Here is a 21,905-nt window from a genome sequence, read left to right as displayed (position 1 = left end):
AGCTGCTAGGTCGTAAGTAATCCTTATTGTAGCACCACGTTATTTAATTTTTTTTTCTTGTTGCTTCTAGTATTTTCTCCTTAACCTGGGAGCTTTGAAACTTGGCTATGATATTCCTGTAAGTTTTCCTTTTGGGATCTCTTTCGGGTGGTGATTGGTGGATTTTTTTCTATTTCTACTTTGTCTTCTTGTTCTAGAACTTTAGGGCAATTTTCCTTGATAATTTCTTGTAATATTGTATCAAGATGATTTTTTACTGTAATTTTCAGGTAGTCTGACTACTCTTATATTATTTCTCCTCGATCTGTTCTCCAGATTGGTTGTTTTTTCTGATGACATGTTTAATTTTCTCTTCCATTTTTTCACTTTTGTTTTATGATTTCTCGGTGTCTTAGAATGTCATTAGCTCCCCCTTGCCCAATTCTAATTTTCAAGGAACTATTTTCTTCCTTAAGTTTTTGATTCTCTATTTCCAGTTGTTTTACTTTCTTTTCATAATTTTCTTGATTTTTTTGGATTGCCCTTATTTTTTTTTCTAATTTTTCCTCTATCTCTTTTGTTTGATTTTTAAAGTCCTTTTTAAGTTCTTTCAAGAACTTTTTGTGCTTGGGACCATTTGACACTCATTGACAGAGGAGTGACTTTTTTAGCTCCATTATCTTCCTCTGAATATGAACCCAGATCTTCTCTATCCCCATAGTAACGATCTCTGGTTGGGTTCTTTCTCCTTCACTTACTCATTTTTATTTTTTTGTTTGTTTGCTTTATTTTGTTTTTAGCAGCTATTAGTGTAATCAAGTTGTAGTCCCAAGGTATGGGAAATGATGCCTCAAGCCTCAGTCCTTCTTACTGTTATTTTCTGAGGTCTGCCTTGGGCCCTAACCTTGGGCATAGCTCGGGGCCCCCAGCCACACTGCCCTACAAATGCTCTTGCTCCCTCTAGTCTCTCTGGTGGCTACAAACTCCAGCTGTCCTCTTTGCCCTGGAACTGAAACTCTGCTCTCCTGCAAATGCCCACACCCAACACGGTCCCCACCCCTCTGCTATTGCACTCACCAGGTGTGTGCTAGTTCTTTCTCTCTGAAGCCACAGCCAAGGAGGCATCTTATTAGTACAGATGTGCTGGGTGTCCCTAGACACAGGAAGGTCCTTCAATCTCCTCCTATTCAGCAAACAGACCCCCCATACTTTCTGCTAGATGAAAGTTTCTAAGGCTGAGGCTTGCCTCCCAATCCAGCTGCCTGCAGGGCTCGTTTGTTGACTCTGAAGAGTCAGCCTGGAGGTGTTTGCATTTCACTCAGGCCGAACCTTGGCCCTGGAGGTCAAGTCTTTCCTGGGATCTTCTCAAATTGTCTTAGAAGGACAATTGCTTTACCCCATGTTTATTTCTGCTGCTCTGAGGCAATGTTCTGTCTTTTTTGGTGGAGGAAATTTGGAGAGCCAAGAGTTTTCCGACCTACTCTGTCATGTTTTGTTAAGATCCTGATACCTAATTGTCACCAAGAAGTAGACAGGTGAATTTAGCTTTGACGTTAAAAAAAAAAAGTTATCCAAAAGTAGAACTGTATGTGAGATAATGAGTTCTCTAACACTGAGTCTCTTCAATTGAATTTCTGATCAGTTTCGGAATGGACTAAATGACCTCTGTGGTCCTTTGTAGTTTTGAGATTATGGGATCTGTGTTTGACGGACTGATTCCCTACGTAGTAATAACGGCTGATATAAGGATGTTCATGTTATTCCTCTCTGGAGAAGATGCATTTTAATGGGGACCTGAACAAGATTATGCCTTAACCCAAAATAATGAAGTCCACGTGGAAGCATTTCAGGCATAGAGACAGAGACAGACTAGGGGTTCAGGCCACTCAGATTGTTCTGTAACGATTCTAGTTCCCACGCTGCACCGTCCCTAACGAGAGAGTAACTATTTAAAAAAAATTAGTTAACATGTTTTTACTGAGGCCCTGTCCTTCACACCCTGCTCTTTGTGAGGTTAAGCAATGGGGAAAACAGGAGAAGGAGTTCATTTTGGTAGACTCTTACCTCTAGATAATGAGATATTTGCTTTGTATAAATTTTGTATTTACTTATCTGTATATATGTAGTGTCCCCTCTGATAGAACCAATCAATCAATTAATAAACATTACTAAGTGCCTACTATGTGCCAGGCACTGTGCTAAGCACTGGGAATACAAACAGAGGCAAAAAGATGGTCCCTCTCCTCAAGGAGCTCACAATCTAATGGGGGAGACAGCGTGCAGACAAATATATGTAGTATGAATTATGTACAGGATAAATAGGAAATAATTAAAAGAGGGAAGGCACTGGGGTTAAGCGAGGGTACTCTGTTTGCTTGGGGATAGGGACGTCTTTCCTTTTGGTCTTTGTATCTCCAGAACCTTGGACAATGCCTGGCGCATAGGAAGCGTTTACTAAATGCTTGTTGGATTGAATTGGGATAGAATAGATAGGACGGATTCATGAAAGTAGGCCTTGAAAGATACATAGGATTGGGCAGCAGCAGAGGACAAAGGAGGAGTACGTTCTATGTAGGGATGAGGCACTGAAGTCTGGGTGGACGGTGAAACCAGCCTGACTGGACAGTACATGTTGGGGAACACAGGGAAGCAAATTTGGATAGATGATAAGAACAGCTAACATTTACATAGTGCTTTCAGTTTTTTATTTATTATTATTATTATTATTATTTTTTGGCCATTGGGATTAAGTGACTTGCCAAGGGTCACACAGCAAGTGTTTGGTGTGAAGTCGGATTTGAACTCAGGTCCTTCTGACTCCAGGTCGGGTACTCTATCCACTTCGCCACCTAGCTGCCCCATGGGCTTTCAGTTTTTAAAGTCCTTTACAGATATTATCTCATTTAATCCTTACAATAGCCCTTTTTATTACAGACAGGAAAATAGGTTCAGAGAAGTAAATCCATTCCCTAAGGGTACCTAGCTAATAAGTGTCTAAGGCTGGATTTGAACCTAGGTCTTTCTGACTTCAGATTCAAGCTCTTCCCACTCAATAGCACTGCATCCTTAAAGGTCAGGTAAGGCCAGATTGTTGAGTGCCTTAAATGCTAGGCTGAGGACCTTTTCTTTTGGTTGTGTATTGACATGACTTCTTGCAGTTAGCCAAGTAGTATTTAATTCCAAAGGGGAAATTGGGGGAGATATCATATGTCTCGAGGCATGTTGCCAGGCAACAAGATTGGTCTCAGAATCACAGAATATCAGCGTAGGAAGGGACCTCAGCAACATCCAGTCCATTCTCCTGATTTTATAGATGGGGAAACTGCCCCCAGAGAGGGGATTGATTTGCAAGGTCACATAGCACCTCAGTGGGAGCCCTGGGATGACACCTAGGTTTCCTCGCTCTCAGGCCAGTGCTCAGGAAATGGCTTTGTTCCCCAGGGCAGAGGGAGAGCTGTGGCCTCTAAAAGGGTCTCAAGCTTTTTCTACATAGAGAGAAACTCATTCTTTGAGTTTCCTTTATTTCTGACATGCTGCCAATAACTAATACTTCCTCCTTTCACTTCACTTCCTTGCTCCCCTTAGCTCCCCCAAAACAAAAAAGGGGAAGCAACTTTCTTCCACCTTTTCTGTCCTTTCCACTGAAGAGCTTCTGTAGAGCTAAAATTGGATGACTCTCTTTAACCCTTTCTGCCCTCTCCCTTTTGCCCTCATCATTGAGGCAGGGCAGTAGAGTGAGCAGCCGCCCTGTAAATGAGAGATAGGAACCCTGGGTTCTTAGTTTGGGCTCTTCCACTAAGTCACTGTGTGACTTTGAGCAGGTACTGGCCTGTCCCCTGTCTCTCTCTGCACATCAGTTGCCTCCTTGGTGAAAGACAGGAGATAATCCTTGCCCAGCTTCCTACTTAGAGCTCTTGTGAAGGTCAGAGGAGAGGATGGATCTGAAAGCCTTGGAGACTTACAAAGTCACCCGCACATGTGAAAGATGTTAACATCTTTTGAGATAAAGGCCAGAATTTAAATAATTTTCAGGAACAACAAGATAACCCCAGAGATGAGGAGTTCAGATCAAGGGCAGATAGTGTGGGTCCGGGGCCAGCCTGTTCTCTCCGATGGATTCAGTTTATGCCTGTGCTGATCCCTGGGTCTCCAGGACAGTGGGGCCTGGGTGTCTTCCATCTTCTCTAGATAGTCTGACTTCTAATTCTGGTGCTGGGAACACAAGTAGCCTCTTCATTCTCTTCTCTCTGCCTAGAATGTCCTCTTCCCACCCATCCCTCTATATCCCTGCAGTCGTCCAGGACTCAAGCTCCGCCTGCTCTGAGGTTCCTTCGTTTTTGAATTTATGATCCTATGATGAGAGTGCTACCTCTTTCAAAAGGCCTTTCCCAATTACTCTAGTTATTAGGGTATGCCCTTCCTTCCCCCCCCCACTCCCAATACTGCACCCCCCCAACACACACACAGCCCATGTGTGACTCAGCCCTGGGAGGGAAGGGCTTGTGCTTTGAGATGATGTTTTCTATCATGTCCAACTCTTTATGACTCCATTTGAGGTTTTCTTGGCAAAGATACTGGAGTGGTTTGCCATTTCCTTCTCCTGCTCGTTTTACAGATGAGAAAACTGAGGCAAACAGGGTTAAGTGACATGCCCAGTGTCATACAGCTAGTAAATGTCTGAGGCCAGATTTGAACTCAAGAAAAGGAACCTTCTTGACTCTAGGCCTGGCACTCTATCTACTACACCACCAAAAAACAAACAAAAAATAACTATGCCACTCAGTCAGGAAACCTTACTTGTCTGTGAACTTATGTTCTCCCCTCCCCGCAGTAGAATGTAAGCATCTTGAGGACAGAGACCGTCTTGTTTTTGTATTTACATGTCCAGTACCTATCCCAATGGCAGCCATATAGGAGGTCCTCATAAATACTGCTGATTGATTGAGTTGGAGTTGGGCATTTCCTGGGTTCAGATCCTAACACTGATGTTGGTTGTGTAACTGGGGACAAGTGACTTAATTTCTGAGCCCCAGTTTCCTCATCTGTAGACTAGAGATAATTATACCTGTATTATCTGTTTCCCTTGAGGATCATATGAGATAATCTATGTAAAGTGCTTTGCAGATCTCAAAGAACTATAGAGATGCCAACTATTACTGTCTTGTATGAAGCCTCCCTGCTATTGCAGTTCTCAGGAATCTCTGACCCCCTCAATTATATAAAGTCTGAAAGCCAGTCTGGTCACACCTTCTCCTCTCTTCTGTTTTTCCTCCATTTACCCCCAGACTGTGAGCTTCTTTTTTTTTTTTAAAGTGAGGCAGTTGGGGTTAAGTGACTTGCCCAGAGTTACACAGCTAGGAAGTATTATGTGTCTGAAGCGGGATTTGAACTCACAGGCATGGACACCTGTTCTTGAGCTCAGTCTGTGCTTCTCCTAATGGGATCCACCAGACCCAATCTCATGACGTCTCTCTCCTACTTTGCAGCTTTGGCTAAGTTTTGCCCCAGTGGCCGACAAAATTGCTCACTACTTCCAACTCTCCATGACGCAGATTAATTGGTTGTCTCTTATCTACCTGGTGATATCCATCCCATTTGGCATAGTTGCTACATGGATTCTGGATTCTTTTGGACTTAAGTGTTCAGTGAGTATCCCTCCCTCCTTCTTAGTCTGTACAATTTCCTACTCTAATGGCTCTGTGTGAGTCATATCACCTCCTTCCATCGTGAACTCCTAGGGGGTAGAGTCATTATTCTAGGTCCTCTTCCCCTTCCTTCGGGGTCAAGTATGTAGGTTGGTGGGGGAACCAGGAAGAAACTAAATTGGTATGGTTTATTTGTGAGTCTCCCTGAAACTTCTGTTTGGGATTTTCTTCATTCAGGCACTGTAAAGATGTCAACCATGGTTTAGTGAAAAGAGCCCTGGATTTGGAATCAGAGGACATGACTTCACATTCTAGCTCTGACATTACCTGTATTATTTAACCTGAGGGTGTTGAACTAAATGATCTTAAATATCTCTTCCATTTCTAAATCCTATGTTTCTTTTTTCTTGGTGAGACTATTGGGGTCAAGTGACTTACCCAGCGTCACACAGCTAGTAAGTGTCAAATATCTGAGGCTGGATTTGAACTCAGGTCCTCCTGACTTCAGGGCTGGTGCTCTATCCACCATACTACCTAGCTGCCCCTAAATCCTATGCTTCTAAGAAAACAACCCCATGTCTATGTGCCCTCTATTCAATGTCCCATCCAAGCCCAGGGCCTCTTCCAAGGTCGTGTCTCAGAGTAGTTTGAGGACTTGCCTTGCCTCTTGTAGCTGGTAAGTATCTCAAGAAGGATTTGAATCAATCAAGGGTCTTCCTGATTCCTAGTACAGCAGTCTACCCACCATGCCAGGTTCTCTTCTCTATATGTTGCAAGAGTTAGGGAAGGAGGGACAGGGATGTGTGCTGTTAGGTTCAGAACTTCTCAGGTGCCATGGTCTGAAAGGGTCTTAGGTCAGACTAGAGAAGGTCTCTGTTGTATGTTATCTCTCCTTCCTTGCAGATGATCCTGTGTGCCTGGTTGAATGCCATTGGGAGTGTCATCCGATTGTTCCCCGGCTTACGTTTTACGGACAATTACCATTTCCTGTGTTTTATGATTGGCCAGACCTTCTGCGCTTTGGCTCAGGTCTTGGTCATCTTCTCTCCAGCCAAACTTGCAGCCTTGTGGTTCCCAGAGCATCAGCGAGCTACTGCAAACATGATTGCAACCATGTGTGAGTATACCTATGCTGTGGGCTGCTGCAGTGGAGAGGAGGGTGTGCCAAGAAGAGGTGTCAATCAATGGATATGCATTTATTAAGAGCCTACCTTTTTCCAGGCACTGTGTTAACCTTTGTATCTAAGGATACAAAGAAAGGCGAAAGACAGTCCCTGCCCCTGAGGAGCTCACAATCTAAGGGGGTAGGGGTGGGAGGAAGCAACAAACAAACAAATACATGCTAACAATGTTCTATTTATGGCATAAATAGGAATCAACAGAGGGAAGGCACTAGAATTAGGAGGGATAGGTAAAGGCTTCCAGTAGAAGGTGGGATTTTAGATGAGGTTAGCAGGGCCAAAAGGCCAAGGTATTGATGTGCCTTAAGGTTGACATAGTACAGTGTGGGGTCATGATCCCTTGAATAGGAGGCTCTACTCTTACTACCACCAAGAAGAAGATATCTAGAATACCAGATTCACAGAACCCTTACTGTGGAGCGCCTTGGTGCCTGCCTCTGTCCTAGGCACCTTTTAATTTGTGGACATAATGTTAAAATTACATCTCTCATCTCCATGCTTTTGCACAGGCTGTGTCTTGTGTGGAATGAGCTCCATCCTCACCTTTTAGCTTCCTTCAAAACTCAGCTCAAGCTGTTTCTGCTCTCCCCAGCTATTAGTGCCTCCCCTTTAAAATGATCTTACATTTTCTTTGTGTATGTTTTTAATAAACACATAGGTGTACCTGTTGTTTCTCCTGATGGAATGTAAGCTTTCTGAGGGCAGGAACTCTTCATTTTTGTCTTTGTATCCCCAGCACCTCGAACAATGCCTGGTACATTGTAGGTGCTTAATAAATGCTTATCATTGATTGATTGCCAACCCTTAGTTAGCTGTGGTTATAGTCATGTTCCCTCCCTCAATGCCCCACCAATGTTTAGCAAGCATGCTGCCTTCCCCACCCCTAGAGGCCAGGATTGGCCAAGACTAGTGAGAGAACTCCCTACCCCACCAGAAAGGAGTGTGTGAAGGTGAGGAAACCTGGGCAAAGTTCACTACCCTAAGAGTGCCTGATGAAAGGCAAACTGATATAGCAGATAGAGAGACAGCATTGAAGCCATTGAGACCTGGGTCCTGTCTCTGGCACATATAGGCTCTGAGTGAGCAACTTAGCCACTCAGCGCTCTCTAGGCAGCTTTCTAAGAATGTAAGTTAAAGAAAAGGTGCCAACCTGCATTGGTAGAGGGAGTTTCCTCATTTGGGAATTCCCTACACCTGTCTGTGCAAGTGTGTATTATGAAAACCAAGGTATTCTATGATTATAATTTTCCTCACAGTTTCTATTTTTCATCTTGTTTCTTCTCCTGCAATTATGAGCCATTAAAGGTCTTAGAAAATTTCATGAACTGTGTAGGAGTAGAATGCGGGTGTTGACAGATGGTGGACCTGTACCTTAGTAGGTGAGGGAGGAGTGACACTTTGCTTAGGAACAGTGGGTGGTGATAGCTGGAAGGGAGTGGGTGGCCAGTCAATCTGTGGGGCCTGTGGAGAGAAGAATGATTGATAGGGACTAGCATGGGCCAAAGATAGACCTCTGGAGAGCAAAACTAGCATGATGTCCCATGCTGCAGTAATGTTTATGTGGTGTCTGTGAGATAAAGTGGTTTCATGCCTATCTTGAGGTTGAAGGCTCTAGTGTTATGAGAATCTTACTCATATGTAATGGGAGAAGGAAGGACGTCTTGGTGCTGGAAAGTTGGGAAGCTAAGAACTCATTTAGGAGCTCTTTCTCTGTTTCATGAGGAAAAAAGCCTCATGTAAACTTGAACTGAAGATAATTTTTATTGTATTTTTCACCTATAGATGTTTACCTCCATTGTTTAATTCATCATCCATTCTATCCCTTTAGGCAGCTAGGTAGCAATGTAAATAGAGCACTGGACCTGGCCCTAAGTTCAGATCTGGTCTCCTTTATTTCTTAACTATGTGACCCTGGAAAAAACACTTAAACCACTATCTGCCTCAGCTTTGCCCTCTGTAAAGCAGGGGTAATAATAGCACCTACCTCCCAGGGTTCTCTTGAGGCTCAAGTGAGATATCATTTGAAAAGCACTTTGCAAACCTCAAAAGCACTCTATAAATGCATGCTGTTTTACAAATGCTAGCTGTTATTCCCAGAGTGGCCACCCTAGTCTAAATCCTCATTTGCTTCCTGTCTGAACTATGGCAGTTGACTCCTGTATGATGTTTGGAATAATAGTCTCTTGCTTCTGATCCACCAACATATCATAGCAAGTAAATTTTCCTCATGCATGTCTCTACAAATCTGATCTTTGCGTATCTCTACTCAAAAACCTTCCACTCTTCTCCATTGCCTACTGAGCTAAGTTCAAATAGCTTGTCTTGGCATTCAATGTTCTCTATGATGTGGCCCCAAGCTACCTTTCCACCCTTACCTCCTCTTGTTCCCTTTCATTACTCCTGATTCAACCTAGGGTACACTCTGTTCTCTGAATGTATCCTGAGCAACATCCCCTTCCTAGAAAATGTAACATCCCCTTTTGCCTAGAATGCCCTGTGAAGGATCTAGCCTGAAACTTAGGGCACAGTGACCTGGGGGAGCTTCCTTGGACACCAGCTCCTCCTCCAAATCAATTCAGGAACCTTTAACCTTTGCGTCTAGCCCTTGAACTTGCTTGGTCACCTAGACTCAAGAGATGTGCTATTTCTCTTTGCCCCCAGCCCATCACTAATTACCTATTATCCTTGCCATTACTACCAAGTCTTTTGTGACTTTTTCTAGCCCCTCCTCTCTTTCCCTTCTCCCTACCTGTCTACACATATGATAGACTGGGTGAGTATATTTCTAAGGTTTGCCCACAAGGGGAAGAGAAAAATATGGACCTGGTATTGATGTGCTGTTAGACATGCCAGTGAAAGAAAACTTCTGTGTCCCAGACTGAATGCTACTTAAAACTTTATCATTTAATCCTTGATGTTAATAATTTTTCTAGTTTGAAGGACATAGATTATACCATAAAGTTGTTTCAATGTATATTTCTGTGATAACTAATGAGGTTATTTTTAAAAATTAATTCATTTATTTTTAGTTTTCAATATTCACTTCCATAAGATTTTGAGTTTTAAATTTTCTCCCCCTCCCTCTTCTCCCCTCTCCTCAAGACTGTGTGCAATCTGATATAGGCTCTACTTATACATTCATATTAAATATATTTTCACATTAGTCATGATGTAAAGAAGAATTAGAACTAATGGGAGGAACCACGAGAAAGAAGAAACAAAACAAAAGAAAAGGAGGGCAAATAATATGCTTCCATCTGCATTCAGAGAGGTCAATTCTTTTTGAAAGAATTACTAATAACGTCTCGTTTTGAAAATTGTTTGTTCATGTCCTTTGATTACTTGTTAGAGATGGGGAACTTTGACAGAGTTCCTTACATATTTTAGGAGAGTTAGCATGGCCTAGTGGCTACAGAGCTTATCTTGGAGCCAGGAACATCTGAGTTCAAGACACGTCCTACCTCTGTGACCCTGGGCAAGTCACATAACTTCCCAGTGTTCTAGGCAACTCTCTAAGACTATAAGTTGCAGAAAAGATACTAACTTGCATTGGTAGAAGGAGTTTCCTCATTTGGAATTTTTTTTGTTATTTTTTATTATTCAGTTTAAAACTTTTTTCATGTAGTTATTGACATCTTTCTTGTTCTGAGAGTTTCTTCCATTTGTTGAATCAAAGCAATATATCATCCTTTCATGGTTATGACAAATATTTCATTCCATTAAAATTTTTTTTTAGTGCTTAAGTTTCTCATTTGGCTGGAATTCACTGAGGCATATGGTGTAAGTTGCAAGTCAGAATCTTGAGTCTGTCAGGTTTCTAACCTATTTTCCAGGTCCAGGGAATCTTTTGTCCCAGTTTTTATTTTTTCTGTGCTTATCAGATGCTCATCTGTTGTTGACATTTGGGTGGATGTTCTGCCTAGGCCCCAACTGGAACCTGTTCCCTCATGTTTCCTTAAGCGTGGGGGCATTTAAAAGACTCTTGGTCCCAGTTAAGAAAAGTATAATAGGCAGCTCGGTGGTGCAGTGTATAGAGCACTGGGCCTACAGTCAGAAAGACTCATCTTTCCAAGTTCAAATCTGGCCTAAGACAGATAGCTGTGACACTGGGCAAGTCACTTAACCTTGTTTACCTCAGTTTCCTCAACCATAAAATGAGCTGGAGAAGGAAATGGCAAACCATTCCAGTACCTCTGCCAAGAAAACCCCAGATGGGGTTACAAAGAGTCAAACACAACTGAAATGATGAAAAACAATAAGAAAAGTATCTTTAGAACAAACTACACCTCTGCACTGCTTTGGGGATTTGCCTGCCTGAGTTTGCTGGGCTGAACTCATTTCCTACTCTGGCTTCTCTGTTCTAGCCAATCCAGGAGTATGAGGGCATTTGGGCTTTTTGGTGTTCCAACCATTTTCCTGTAGAGACACTTAGCTAATTAATCTTTCTCCTTCAACAAGAGACAAACAAGTAAATTGGACCTCAAATAGAATAATTCCACCTGACTCACAAGTAACTCTCAATGTTCATAACAAACAACCCTTTAATTAATTTTTTAAAATGTTCATATCTGCAATATTTTTCTCCCACTTATTCCCCCCACTCTTCCCCCAATGGAGAAACCAAGAAAAACAAACACAACTAATCAGGCAAAACACATTCCCGCATTGGCCGTATTAGAAAACAGTAACAACAACAGCAACAATAACAAATGACTTAGTCTGTCCTGAGCCCATCTCACAGGAGAAGGGCAGCATATTTCATCTTCTCTGGAATTGTGGCTGGTCATTGTGTCGATCAGAATTCCTAAATCTTAAGCTTTTTGTCTTTATAAGATTGTTGTTATTGTATAAAAACCTTTTCATTATATACCTTCTGACTGTCACCAAGGTTACAACTTTCACCCCTCCTTCAAGACCCAACTTAAATGCCACCTTCTCTTTGAATTTGTAGCTGGATCATACATCTGCAACTGGAAAAGACCTTAGAGGTCTCTAGTCCAGCCCCCTCAATTTAAAAATAAGGAAACCAGAGGCCTAGGGAGGTGAAGGGATTGGCCCAAGGTGACACAGGTTATAAGTGGTAGAATTCAAACCCAGGTCCTCAAATTCCACAGCCAGCCTTCTTTCCATTATATGCATAGCACGTAATCTCTCCCTGCCCTGAACTCTCATAATTCTCCATATACCTCACATGGCACTTGTGCTGTACTGCTTTGGAGGCATTTGTACATATGTCTTCTTTCCCCTGCCAGATTGTGAGCACCTCAGGGACAGAGTTTGAATCATATTAATTGCTCTCTTCCACTCAGAGCCCTCACAGGGTTTCACATGTAGTAGGCACTCAATAGATATTTGTTGATTTGAGTTGAATTACTGGATACCTACTATGTGAAGGGCCTTAGAATGGGCTAATTTTTCAGGAACTCAGCTGAATAAGACATGATTACAGCTTCTAAGGCCTTTCACAATCTAGTAAGAAAGATATCATCAGAGCATAATTATAATCCAAGGGAGAAAAACAATGAGTTCATTCATTTGTTCAACACATTTATTACATGCTTATTAAGTCTAGGTCATTGTCCTGAAGGAGATACAAAGCTGACTAACATTACAATCCAAAAGGGTCACTAAGACTTGTACATAAAGACTGTGCCATGATTCTGATTGTACAAGGCTCCTTGAATGGGAAAACCATGGACAGAAATAATGAAGTCAAAAAGGAGAGCAGGTTTAAAGGAGAAAGCCTCGATCTGGATCTGTCAAGTTGATGTGCTGGTATTCAGATAGAGATGTCCTTTATGGAGTGCTGGCTGTATGTAGGTCTGGAGTTCAGAAGGAAGACAGAATAAATAGATTTCGAAGTCAATAGCATAGAAGATAGGAGGGGAAGCAAGTTAATTTGCCAAAGGAGATAGTGGAGATACAGAGATGAATGTCAAAGGTAGAACCTGGAAGAAGGCCTAGGATTAGAGAGTAGGAAGAGGATGAGGAGCCAAAGAATTAGACAGAGAAGGAATGGTTTGAGAGGGAGAAGAACCAGGAGAGTATAGTGTTGGTGAAGACAAGGGAGGAGAGAGGGTCTCACAGTAGAGAATGGTTAATAATATCAGATATTCCAGAGAGGGCAAGGAAGATAAGAACTAAGCAAAGCCCAGCGCTAATTCATCTTCTCTATCTTTTTAATGGGAAAGCAGAAATCCCTGGTCTGGGGCCTGTTCACATTTTCTGTGTTCATTAGGCAGTAAGAACAAAGCATAGAAATAACCTAGCCTTTACAAGTCACAACGGAAATTGGCTTTTGAGGAGATCTAGCCATGAGCTTTGTTACTCTGTTGTATAGTGAAAAGTGTTGAATAATAAAATCATTAGACTCCTGCTCCTGGTGGTGCACATCTGTCATTCTAGCTACCTGGAAGGCTGAAGATGGCGTATCTCTTAAGCACAGGAGTTCTGAGTTGCAGGGAGTTGTGCCTATCAGATGTCTATATTAAATTCAACATTAATAGAGTGAGTTTCCTAAGCGAGTGGCTACAAAGTTGCCTAAGGGTGGAGGTGGGGGAGTGGGGAGGAGGGGAGGAGGGGCTTTGAACCAGGACTGGTCAGAAACAGGGGGTTGAAACTTCCATGCAGATAAGTAGTGAGATCAAGCTCTAGATTAGCACTCTACATCCTACCTAGAAAAGATAGGGAGACCTAATCTTTTGGAAAAAAAAAAAGAGAGAGAGAAGATTCAGAGTGAAATCCTGGCTCTTTTCTTCCTATATGACTTCAGAAAAGATACTTCACTTCTTAGCTAAAGGTCTGTAAAATGTGGTCATTGGATCCGATCAGTACCTGACCTTAACTTGGAGCACATGAAGTTTTAAAAAGATTTTGATAACTGGAAATACAGTTATATAATTTGTTTTCTTTGTACTCCTATGTAGTTTATTTTATGCATCTAAAAAGACTATTCTGAGATGGGTCTATAGGTTTCGCCAGACTGTGTCTGACAAAAAATAAAGTTAAGACATCCTAGGCAAGATGACTTGTGAGGTTCTTTCCGTTCCTAAATTTTATGATTCTTTGGCCTTACCCTTTGGACTTCACAAGGTATTTGTTTGAGCTTTATTTTGTTAGAGCATTTTATTATTTCTACTTTTTTTTTTTTACATTTTTACCTTTGTTTTTACATTTATCTCATTGTCCCCTAATGTATCCCTCCCCTTCTCCCTCTCAGAGCACTATGCCTTATAACAAAGAAGAAAAAAGAGAAAAGAAAAAAGCAGTTCAGCAAAACTAACCAACATATTGGAAAAAGTTTGACATTATATGCAGCACTTCACACCCATACCCTTTCACTTCTGCCAAGAATGGGGGCCGGGGAAAGACACCTTCTCTTATCTCTTCTGTGGGGCCAAGGTTGGTCATTGTAATTTGGCAGCATTCTGCTTTGGTCACTGTTATTGTTTGCCCCTTTGACATTATCATAGTAGCTGTGGAGGTAATTTTCTTGGTTGAGGTCACATAAGTCCTCTCTGGCTTGCTTGCATTGATCACTCTAATGCCATTTATCTATTATGTTGTGTATCACAGTGATCTATTTTTTCGTCCCTTCTCCTCCTAGACTTTAAACTCCTTGAAGGCAGGGACTGTATCTTAGCAAAAGTTTGTGTGTTTCCCAGCACCTAGAAGGTACTTAGTAAGTATCTAACACTGGCTTCTTCTGAGTCTTGCTCATTATTCTAATGCAGTTGGAGCTTCTTTCCAAAAACAGGTGCCATTGATAAGACCTGGGGGAGATCCCAGGTTCACTCCCTTTTGGAGGACCTCTTTCTGACAAACCTAACCCATTTTTTATTATTTATAGTTCAGACTCCAGAGCTGACATCTGCAGACCTCATCTTCCGCCTCTGGGGGTGGCCTTCTTTCATAGACTGCTATTCCCTGTGTACTGATTACATGTAAGATTGCTTCCTATTCCATGTCTATGTGCATGCCTCTGGGGGTGCATGTATGTATTTGTATATATGTGTGTATACATACATACATACATACACATACACACCATAATAATGTGTACATGATGCCGTAATATATGTGTATGCCTACAGGCGGGTCCATCTAGACAGCATGGTTTGTGAATGTTTTATTCTGTCTGCATATAAATATGTGCCCAGGCTAGACTCCCTCCTCAGTGCCTCATCACAGAGTTCAGATGAGCCTGGCTGGTGGAACATAAAGTTCTTGTGGGCCTTACAAAGCTAGAAAGGCTTCCTGTGTGGACTGGCTGGAGGACTGTATGTCTGTCCTAAGAGATCCAGTCTTGGGCAGCTAGGTGGCGCAGTGGATAGAGCACCGGCCTTAAAGTCAGGAGGACCTGAGTTCAAATGTGGCCTCAGACCAAACACCTGACACTTACTAACTGTGTGACCCTGGACAAGTCACTTAACCCCAATCGCCTAAAAAAACAAACAGACAAACAAAAACAACAATAACAAAAAAAGAGATCCAGTCTGTCGTAGAAAGTTCAGAGAGGCTCAGGTTGGCCACCAGCTGCCGAAGTTGACCCAGCAAGGGCAGTGTTCACCGGCTGCTTACGGGCTGCAAATGGTCACTGATCCAGTGGGAGGAGAACCAGCTGCAAGAAAATCACTTCTCCTCGTCTTGTTGACCCAAAAATATGTCCCTTTTTGCCTTAAACATATTTGCTGGCTTCTAAAGGGAAAAAAATGAAAAAAAAATTAATTATATATTTGCAACCTTTGAAAAATTTTATTTTAAGTTGGTGTAGGGGCACCTAGATGGCACAGAGCACTGAGCCTGGAGTCAAGAAAACCTGAGTTCAAATTCAGCCACAGACACTTATTTAACTGTGTGAACCTGGGCAAGTCACTTAACCTCTGTTTGCCTTAGTTTCTTCAACTGTAAAATGGAGCTAATAATAGCACCTACCTCTCAGGGTTGTTGAGGATTAAATGAGATAATATTTGTGAAGAACTTAGCATGATGCCTGGCACATAGTAGGAGCTTAATTTTAAATGATTGCTTCTTTCCTTCCAAGGGGAAATGACCAACTATTTTTGCAATTGTGAAAGTAGTCCTTCTAGACAAAAATCTAAGGACGTTGTTACCATAGTGGATGAGGTTATCTGTTTTACTGCGCACTTGCATAGTTTGCTATATTTTATTTTTCCTTCAGTAGGGGCTAGGGACTTTTTACTGTTGAACCACCAGGCCTTTGGAGGATTGATTAGTCCATCAAGATGTTGCAAAAACGATTATGGTTTTTATTTTTCCTCCACAAGAACTAATTTAGAACAATTGGGTAGAGAGACTGATATTGGACTATATAATGGAATTTGGAAATTCATTGGAAGTGAATTCGGCATCCATATACGTCTAAGAGAAAGTCATGAACTATTAAGAATAGCAGCCTGTTAAGGGAGCAGAACATTATTTCTGCAGAGTGGGAGGGCAGGGAGCGGGTTGGCAAGGAAACACCATGCCCCTGAAAGGTAGTATGCTCTAAGGAAGGCTCTGCCCACTCTAAAGATGCTGTGGCAGATGAAGGGTCTGAGCATGCTCAGTAGGCCCATGGGCTCAATGGATAGACAAGTAAGCATTCAGCCTGCAGGAGAGGTGAGCAGGGAGTGCATTCTAGGCAGGGGGGATAGCCAGTGCAAAGACACAGAGATGGAAGATGGTGTGAAGGTAGGTTGTGGCTAGTTGGGGAAGGGCTTTAAATGCCAAACAGGTGAGTTTATATTTTTATCCTAATGGCAATAGGGAGTCACTGGAGTTTATTGAATTAGAGTGTGACATAGTTGGCCCTAATCTTCAAATCATTATTCTGTTTTTCCTGCAATGGATCACTCAGAACCCAAAAGTTAAAGTAAAAAAGTCCTTTACTTAACATATATTTCAGTGCACTCGTGTAAAAGCAGTTCAGAGGATAAGAACAGATGAAAGCCAGAAAAAGTGTTCCTGGAGTCTCAGGGGCTCCCAGTCAGAGTCTGAAAAGCTGCTTTGTATTGTTCTTGCCACAGCTGAGTCCCAGATCAATCCTCCTGGGAGCAAAGTTAATTCCAACCTTCCCAGGTCCACACCACAACTTTCTGGCTTGTGACAGTCCTAGCTGGTGTTGGAAGAGGAGGGTAGGGAGAGGAGGTAACGTATACCTCCCCAGTTCCACCAGTATCCTGGCCCACTCCACCTGTGCTTTAGGAAAAATCACTTGGGAAACTTGTGGAGGATGTATTGGAGAAAGGAAGAGAGGAGAAGGGAAGAAGAGAAGCTTGAGGCCATGAGATCAGTTAGTAGATCATTGTAATAGTAACTGGCAAGAGCTAGGCTGGAGTGGCTATGGGAAAAGAGAGAAGGGGACAGGGAGAGACTTTGTGGAGGGAGAAACAAGGATATGTGGGGTGAGGGAGAGTGAGGAGACAAAGACAGCTCAGAGGGGGTGATCCTGGGATACTGGGAAGACAGTGGTGCCTCGGACCAAAATGGGGTGGATTTGGGGAGAAGGATGAAGAATGCTGTTTTGGATGTCTGAGGTGTCTATGGGACATCCAGTGTGAAATATTTAATAAGGAGGTGCTGAGGGCCTGGGGCTCAAGAAGGAGGGTAAGGCTGAATGGATGACATTTGACAAATTTGCCTAGAGGTATCCATTGTTTAGGGGGTGCACACCTTGGCTAGTACTTGCTTGGTGGTGGGGGGGACAATCTGTATACATGCATATATGTATAGCAATGTATGTGATATGTATCTTTTTTGTCTGAAGAGAGCTCAAGGGCCTGACACGCCTGGAAGTTATGAGGAAATAATTCACAACTTAGGGGTTTACACAGGCACCAAATGCGCTACTTTTCCGTCTATTCTTTCTTGACGCATTTCTTTCCTCCTTCAGCAGTGAGTGGCAGTGCCACCCAGGTTACTGGTCCAGGAATCTGGAGATCTGAGTTTAGCTCAGCTTTGATCTCCTGGATCCCTTACGGTAGACTGACCAACCTATTGAAAGGCTTCCAGGCTGAGAGCCCAGGGCCTGGAGTCCTGGCCAGGGTTGGGCTCTGGGGACTGTCACTGATCAGTTGATTCTCTGAGGGCCACGGGCAACTTGCTATAACTTTAGACAGGGAAAATGGGCACCTTGTCTACTAGGAGATGATGTGAAGCAGGTAAGACTCAGGCATAAAGCTTTGCATGTTTTCCAACCTTTGTTCGAGTTTTAAATCCTATTCCTTCCTACCCTGAATTCCCTTAGGGCAGGGCTCACATCTATCCCTCTTCTGTCTCCCTCTAGTCTGAGAGTCCTGAGGGAGGGCCTGGCTCATAGCACTGCCTAGCTTGGTGTGGGAGGCACAAGGCTGGACACAAGGGTGCAGCTGGGTTGGGGGAAGTGTGGTGGGGAGTGGGCATGGAGTGATGGGGTATTTCACATTTTTTGGATGAGTTCATTTGAAGCCCAAACAGAGAACTAAACACCCTCCTCTTGATTTTGTATTTAATCCAGCAAACCCTCTGGGTATCCTCCTGGCTAATATGGGGTCTCCTGCGCTTGTGAAAAAAGAGGAAGATATTCCATTAATGGTAAACCACAGCAGCTGAATCATGCCCCTTTTCCTTCACATCTCCAACACTGTTGCTGAGCAGTCAGTCACCATGATGACTTTGATCCAGCCCTTACCTTTCTCTTGACCCTCAGTCTCACATGTCCAACTGTATTGCAGACAACTTGGCCTGGGATGTCCCGTAGACATCTTAAACCCCAGAGGTCCAAAACAGAACTCATTATTTACCCCAGCTCCCCAACCCTCCCTCTTCCTAACTTTCCTGTTACTGTCCAGGGTCTCCCCATCCTCCCAGTCACATAGCCCAGGCTCACACCTTTGGTGCTGTCCTCTACTCCTCCCCCTCTCTCAGCCTCCATATCAAATCTGTCAACAAAGCCTGTCAATTTTAACTCTACCACGTGTCTCTCAAGTCTCCCTTCTCTCCTCTGACACTGCCACCATCTTGGTGCAGGCCGTCATCATTTCGCCCCTGGACTACTGCGATAGCCTGCTGGTTGATCTCTTGCTCACAAGTTCCTCCTCACTCCAATCCATCCTCCACTCAGCTCTCAGATTAATCTTCCTACAATGCAGGTCTGATCATATCATACCCCTGCCTCCCCATTCAATAAACTCCAATGGTTCCTTATTATCTATAGGATCAAATTAGAAAATCCTTTGTTTGACTTTCAAAGCCCTTCATAACCTGGAGCCTTCCTATCTTTCTAGACTTCTTACTCCTTATTTCCCGTCATGTACTCTGTCATCCAGTAACACTGACCTCCTTGCTGTTCCATCTTCCAGAGCCTTCCCTCTGAGATTACTCACAATTTATCCTATTTATATCTTGTGTATTGTCTTTCCCATTCAACTTTGAGCTCCTTGAGAACAACGATTGTTTGTTTTTTTGTTTTTCTTTGTATCCCCAGCACTTGGCATAGTGCCTGGCACACAGTAGGCAGTTAATAAAATGCTAGTTGACTGAGTGACCATGACCTCTGTATGTCTGAACTTCTCCCCATGAATGCACATGTGTACATCCCTGTGTTTGTCTTTTGCCAGCTTGGATTCTACATCATCCCAGCTGGTGTTGCCTGCCTCCTCTCCAGTGCCTGCATTTGGGAAAGCATCCCTCCTACTCCTCCATCCAAGGGAGCTGCCACCTCTACCTCAGAGCCTTTTCTTTCAGGGATGTGGATTGTAAGTGCCCCTCAGAGCAGACATGCCAAGAGCCCCAGAACTGGAACCTTGGTCATTTTTTCTCTTGGTCTTGGAAACCAGAAATGCACAATTCAGAGAGAAATCCAAACTCCTGATTGGTCGTCAGTCATACTTACTTTATCTGGGCCAAGTCATGTTGGCCCTATTTGGGGGATGGAGAGATGCCAAAGGATCAGTCCTGGCTCAAAGCCTAGGGTAGAGAGGAGGAGGAGGAGAAAACTTAGGTCCAGGCTTTGCCCTTAGGGAACTCACAGTTGGGGTAGGAAGAGGGAAGGGGCTGCAGGAGGAAGAACAAACTTGGGCCCTTAGATCAGGGGAACTCATCGTCTGTAGGGGAAAGAAAATTCCTACAAAATACTTAATTAGAGAAGAGCATAGGATCCAAGGCTGGAGTCCGTAGTTCTGCATTAGAAATTCAGGGAAGGCAACTATCAATGCATGCTGGAGCAATCAGGAAAGGCTGCATGGAAAGGGTCTCTTTGTTAATTTCTGACAGTATAGATCATTAACAGGGTAGAGAAAATCCTCCTCACATTACCTTGCCCAAGGGTTTCAGCCTTCGCTCTACAGAGCATTCAACAAGTACTTGGCAGTATAAGAATGAAGTGGTTTTGATTTCCTGTATCAGCCTGGTCAGCTCTGGGTTCTTAAAATGGAGTAAAGGGTTGACACTATCACCCAAGAGTTGACCTGTGGGTGAGGGGAGATCCTGACACCCAGACTACCACTAATTCTCTTAGTGTGACCTTAGCAAAGTGATAGCTGAACTCATTCATCTGCAACATGAGGGGATTGGGCTAATGTGTCATGGTCCCCTTGGGAAGTGTGGTGAAGGCTATGGATCCCTATATATTATGGCCTACATTTATAACTGAAGGAAATAGTAAATTTCAGAGGTTAATGGAAATAAAGATGTAATTTGTTGTTTCATCAAAGTTCATGGGACCCACCCCCCTGAAATCTACATGGAGCTGGGTTAAGAACCTGTGAGAGGTGTCTAGAAATGTTCCTGGGAACCCAAGGGGTAGGTTATGGGAATGTGTGGTCCCAAATCAGAAGTCATACCTAGTTCCATGCCTTCCTATCCCATCATCCTTAAGCCAGAAAGTAGGTGAGAATTTTGTCATGCCACATGTTCCATATGAGCACTATGAGATATATTAATCATGTAGTTCTCATGTTATACATCATACATCATCCTGGGTTTATCTGTTACATATAATGCATGTCCTGTGAAACCTCTCTTCTGTATAGGCTGCATGTGTTTGGGTTGCCTACCATGATCCTTGCATGTGTCATGAATTGTACATAAATCACCAATGGCATATGGCATGTATGTCGTGGTTGGCTTCCAAGCTCGGGCTGCCATGTGAATGGAGCTGCACCGTTTCTTGCTCAGCGCAGGTGCTGATCAGGGATATTTCTGGGAGCAGAGTCTTAGGACAGAATCCTCACTGTGGAGCCTCAGTCTAAGGCCTCACCTGCCTCTTGGTCTTCTTCTCCAGCTCCTTCGGAACAAAGCATATGTCATCCTGGCCCTGTGCTTTGGAGGTGGCATTGGTTCCTTCACGGCCTTCTCTGCCCTGCTGGAACAGATCCTCTGTGTGAAAGGCTATTCCAATGTGAGTAGGGGATGAGGAGTATGGGGGGTGGGAGGAGGAACACGATGAAGCTGGGTGGGAAATGATGAGGCGGCTGCTGTCCTGAAGGTCCTCCTTAAATGGAGGATCTGGGAAGATCGCGATAGCCGTTCTCCATTCTCTATGATCAGAAGGTGGGAGGAGCCCCAGGGACAAGGGGTGCTAAGGAAAGTGTGAGATTCAGAGCCGACTCATCTTGCAGAATGATGATTTTTGGGAGATCGTGAAGTCCAGGAGAGCAGCCACGTGGGAAACAATGGATCTTAGAGCTCGAAGCTTAGACCTTAGAGCTCTCCTCAAATTTTCTTAGTGTGCTTATATTTTTTGTTGTTGTTGTTGTATACAGATATCTTTTACGCCCCTATCACATTGAACCTTGGACTTAGTTTAGTTTATTCTATTATTAGACTTTTTTAGTTTATTTATTAAACTGTAAGCTACTTGAAGGCAGGCTGTCATTTTTCACTTTTTGAGTTCTTACATAGACTAGGATATGGTAGACCACTAATAACTGTTTGCTGTGGAATTGGATTGTTGTTTTTTGAATCTCCTCTCTTTTTTTTTTTTTTTGGCTAGGCAATGGGGTTAAGTGACTTGCCCAGGGTCACACAGCTACTAAGTGTTATGTGTCTGAGGCCGGATTTGAATTCAGGTCCTCTTGACTTCAAGGCCAGAGCTCTATCCACTGTGCCACCTAGCTGC

At 43.2% G+C, this 21,905-nt stretch overlaps 1 protein-coding gene across 1 annotated transcript in view; it reads left to right on the top strand.

The window, feature by feature from the left end:
• Positions 1-21,905, top strand: part of LOC114034002 (solute carrier family 49 member A3-like) — a 56,045-nt gene that overhangs the window by 8,725 nt on the left and 25,415 nt on the right. Inside the window, exons 2-6 of the mRNA XM_027849647.1 lie at positions 5,466-5,624; positions 6,528-6,741; positions 18,303-18,379; positions 19,405-19,542; positions 21,069-21,185. Coding sequence (XP_027705448.1) covers positions 5,466-5,624; positions 6,528-6,741; positions 18,303-18,379; positions 19,405-19,542; positions 21,069-21,185 — 705 coding nt within the window. The remainder of the gene's footprint in view (positions 1-5,465; positions 5,625-6,527; positions 6,742-18,302; positions 18,380-19,404; positions 19,543-21,068; positions 21,186-21,905) is intronic.

Source organism: Vombatus ursinus, unplaced genomic scaffold, assembly GCF_900497805.2.
Source record: "Vombatus ursinus unplaced genomic scaffold, bare-nosed wombat genome assembly UNPS02007822.1, whole genome shotgun sequence".
In the NCBI taxonomy this organism is placed as follows: Eukaryota; Metazoa; Chordata; class Mammalia; order Diprotodontia; family Vombatidae; genus Vombatus; species Vombatus ursinus.
Note: the sequence above shows the minus strand (reverse complement) of the source record. Positions and strands in the feature narration are given on the sequence as shown.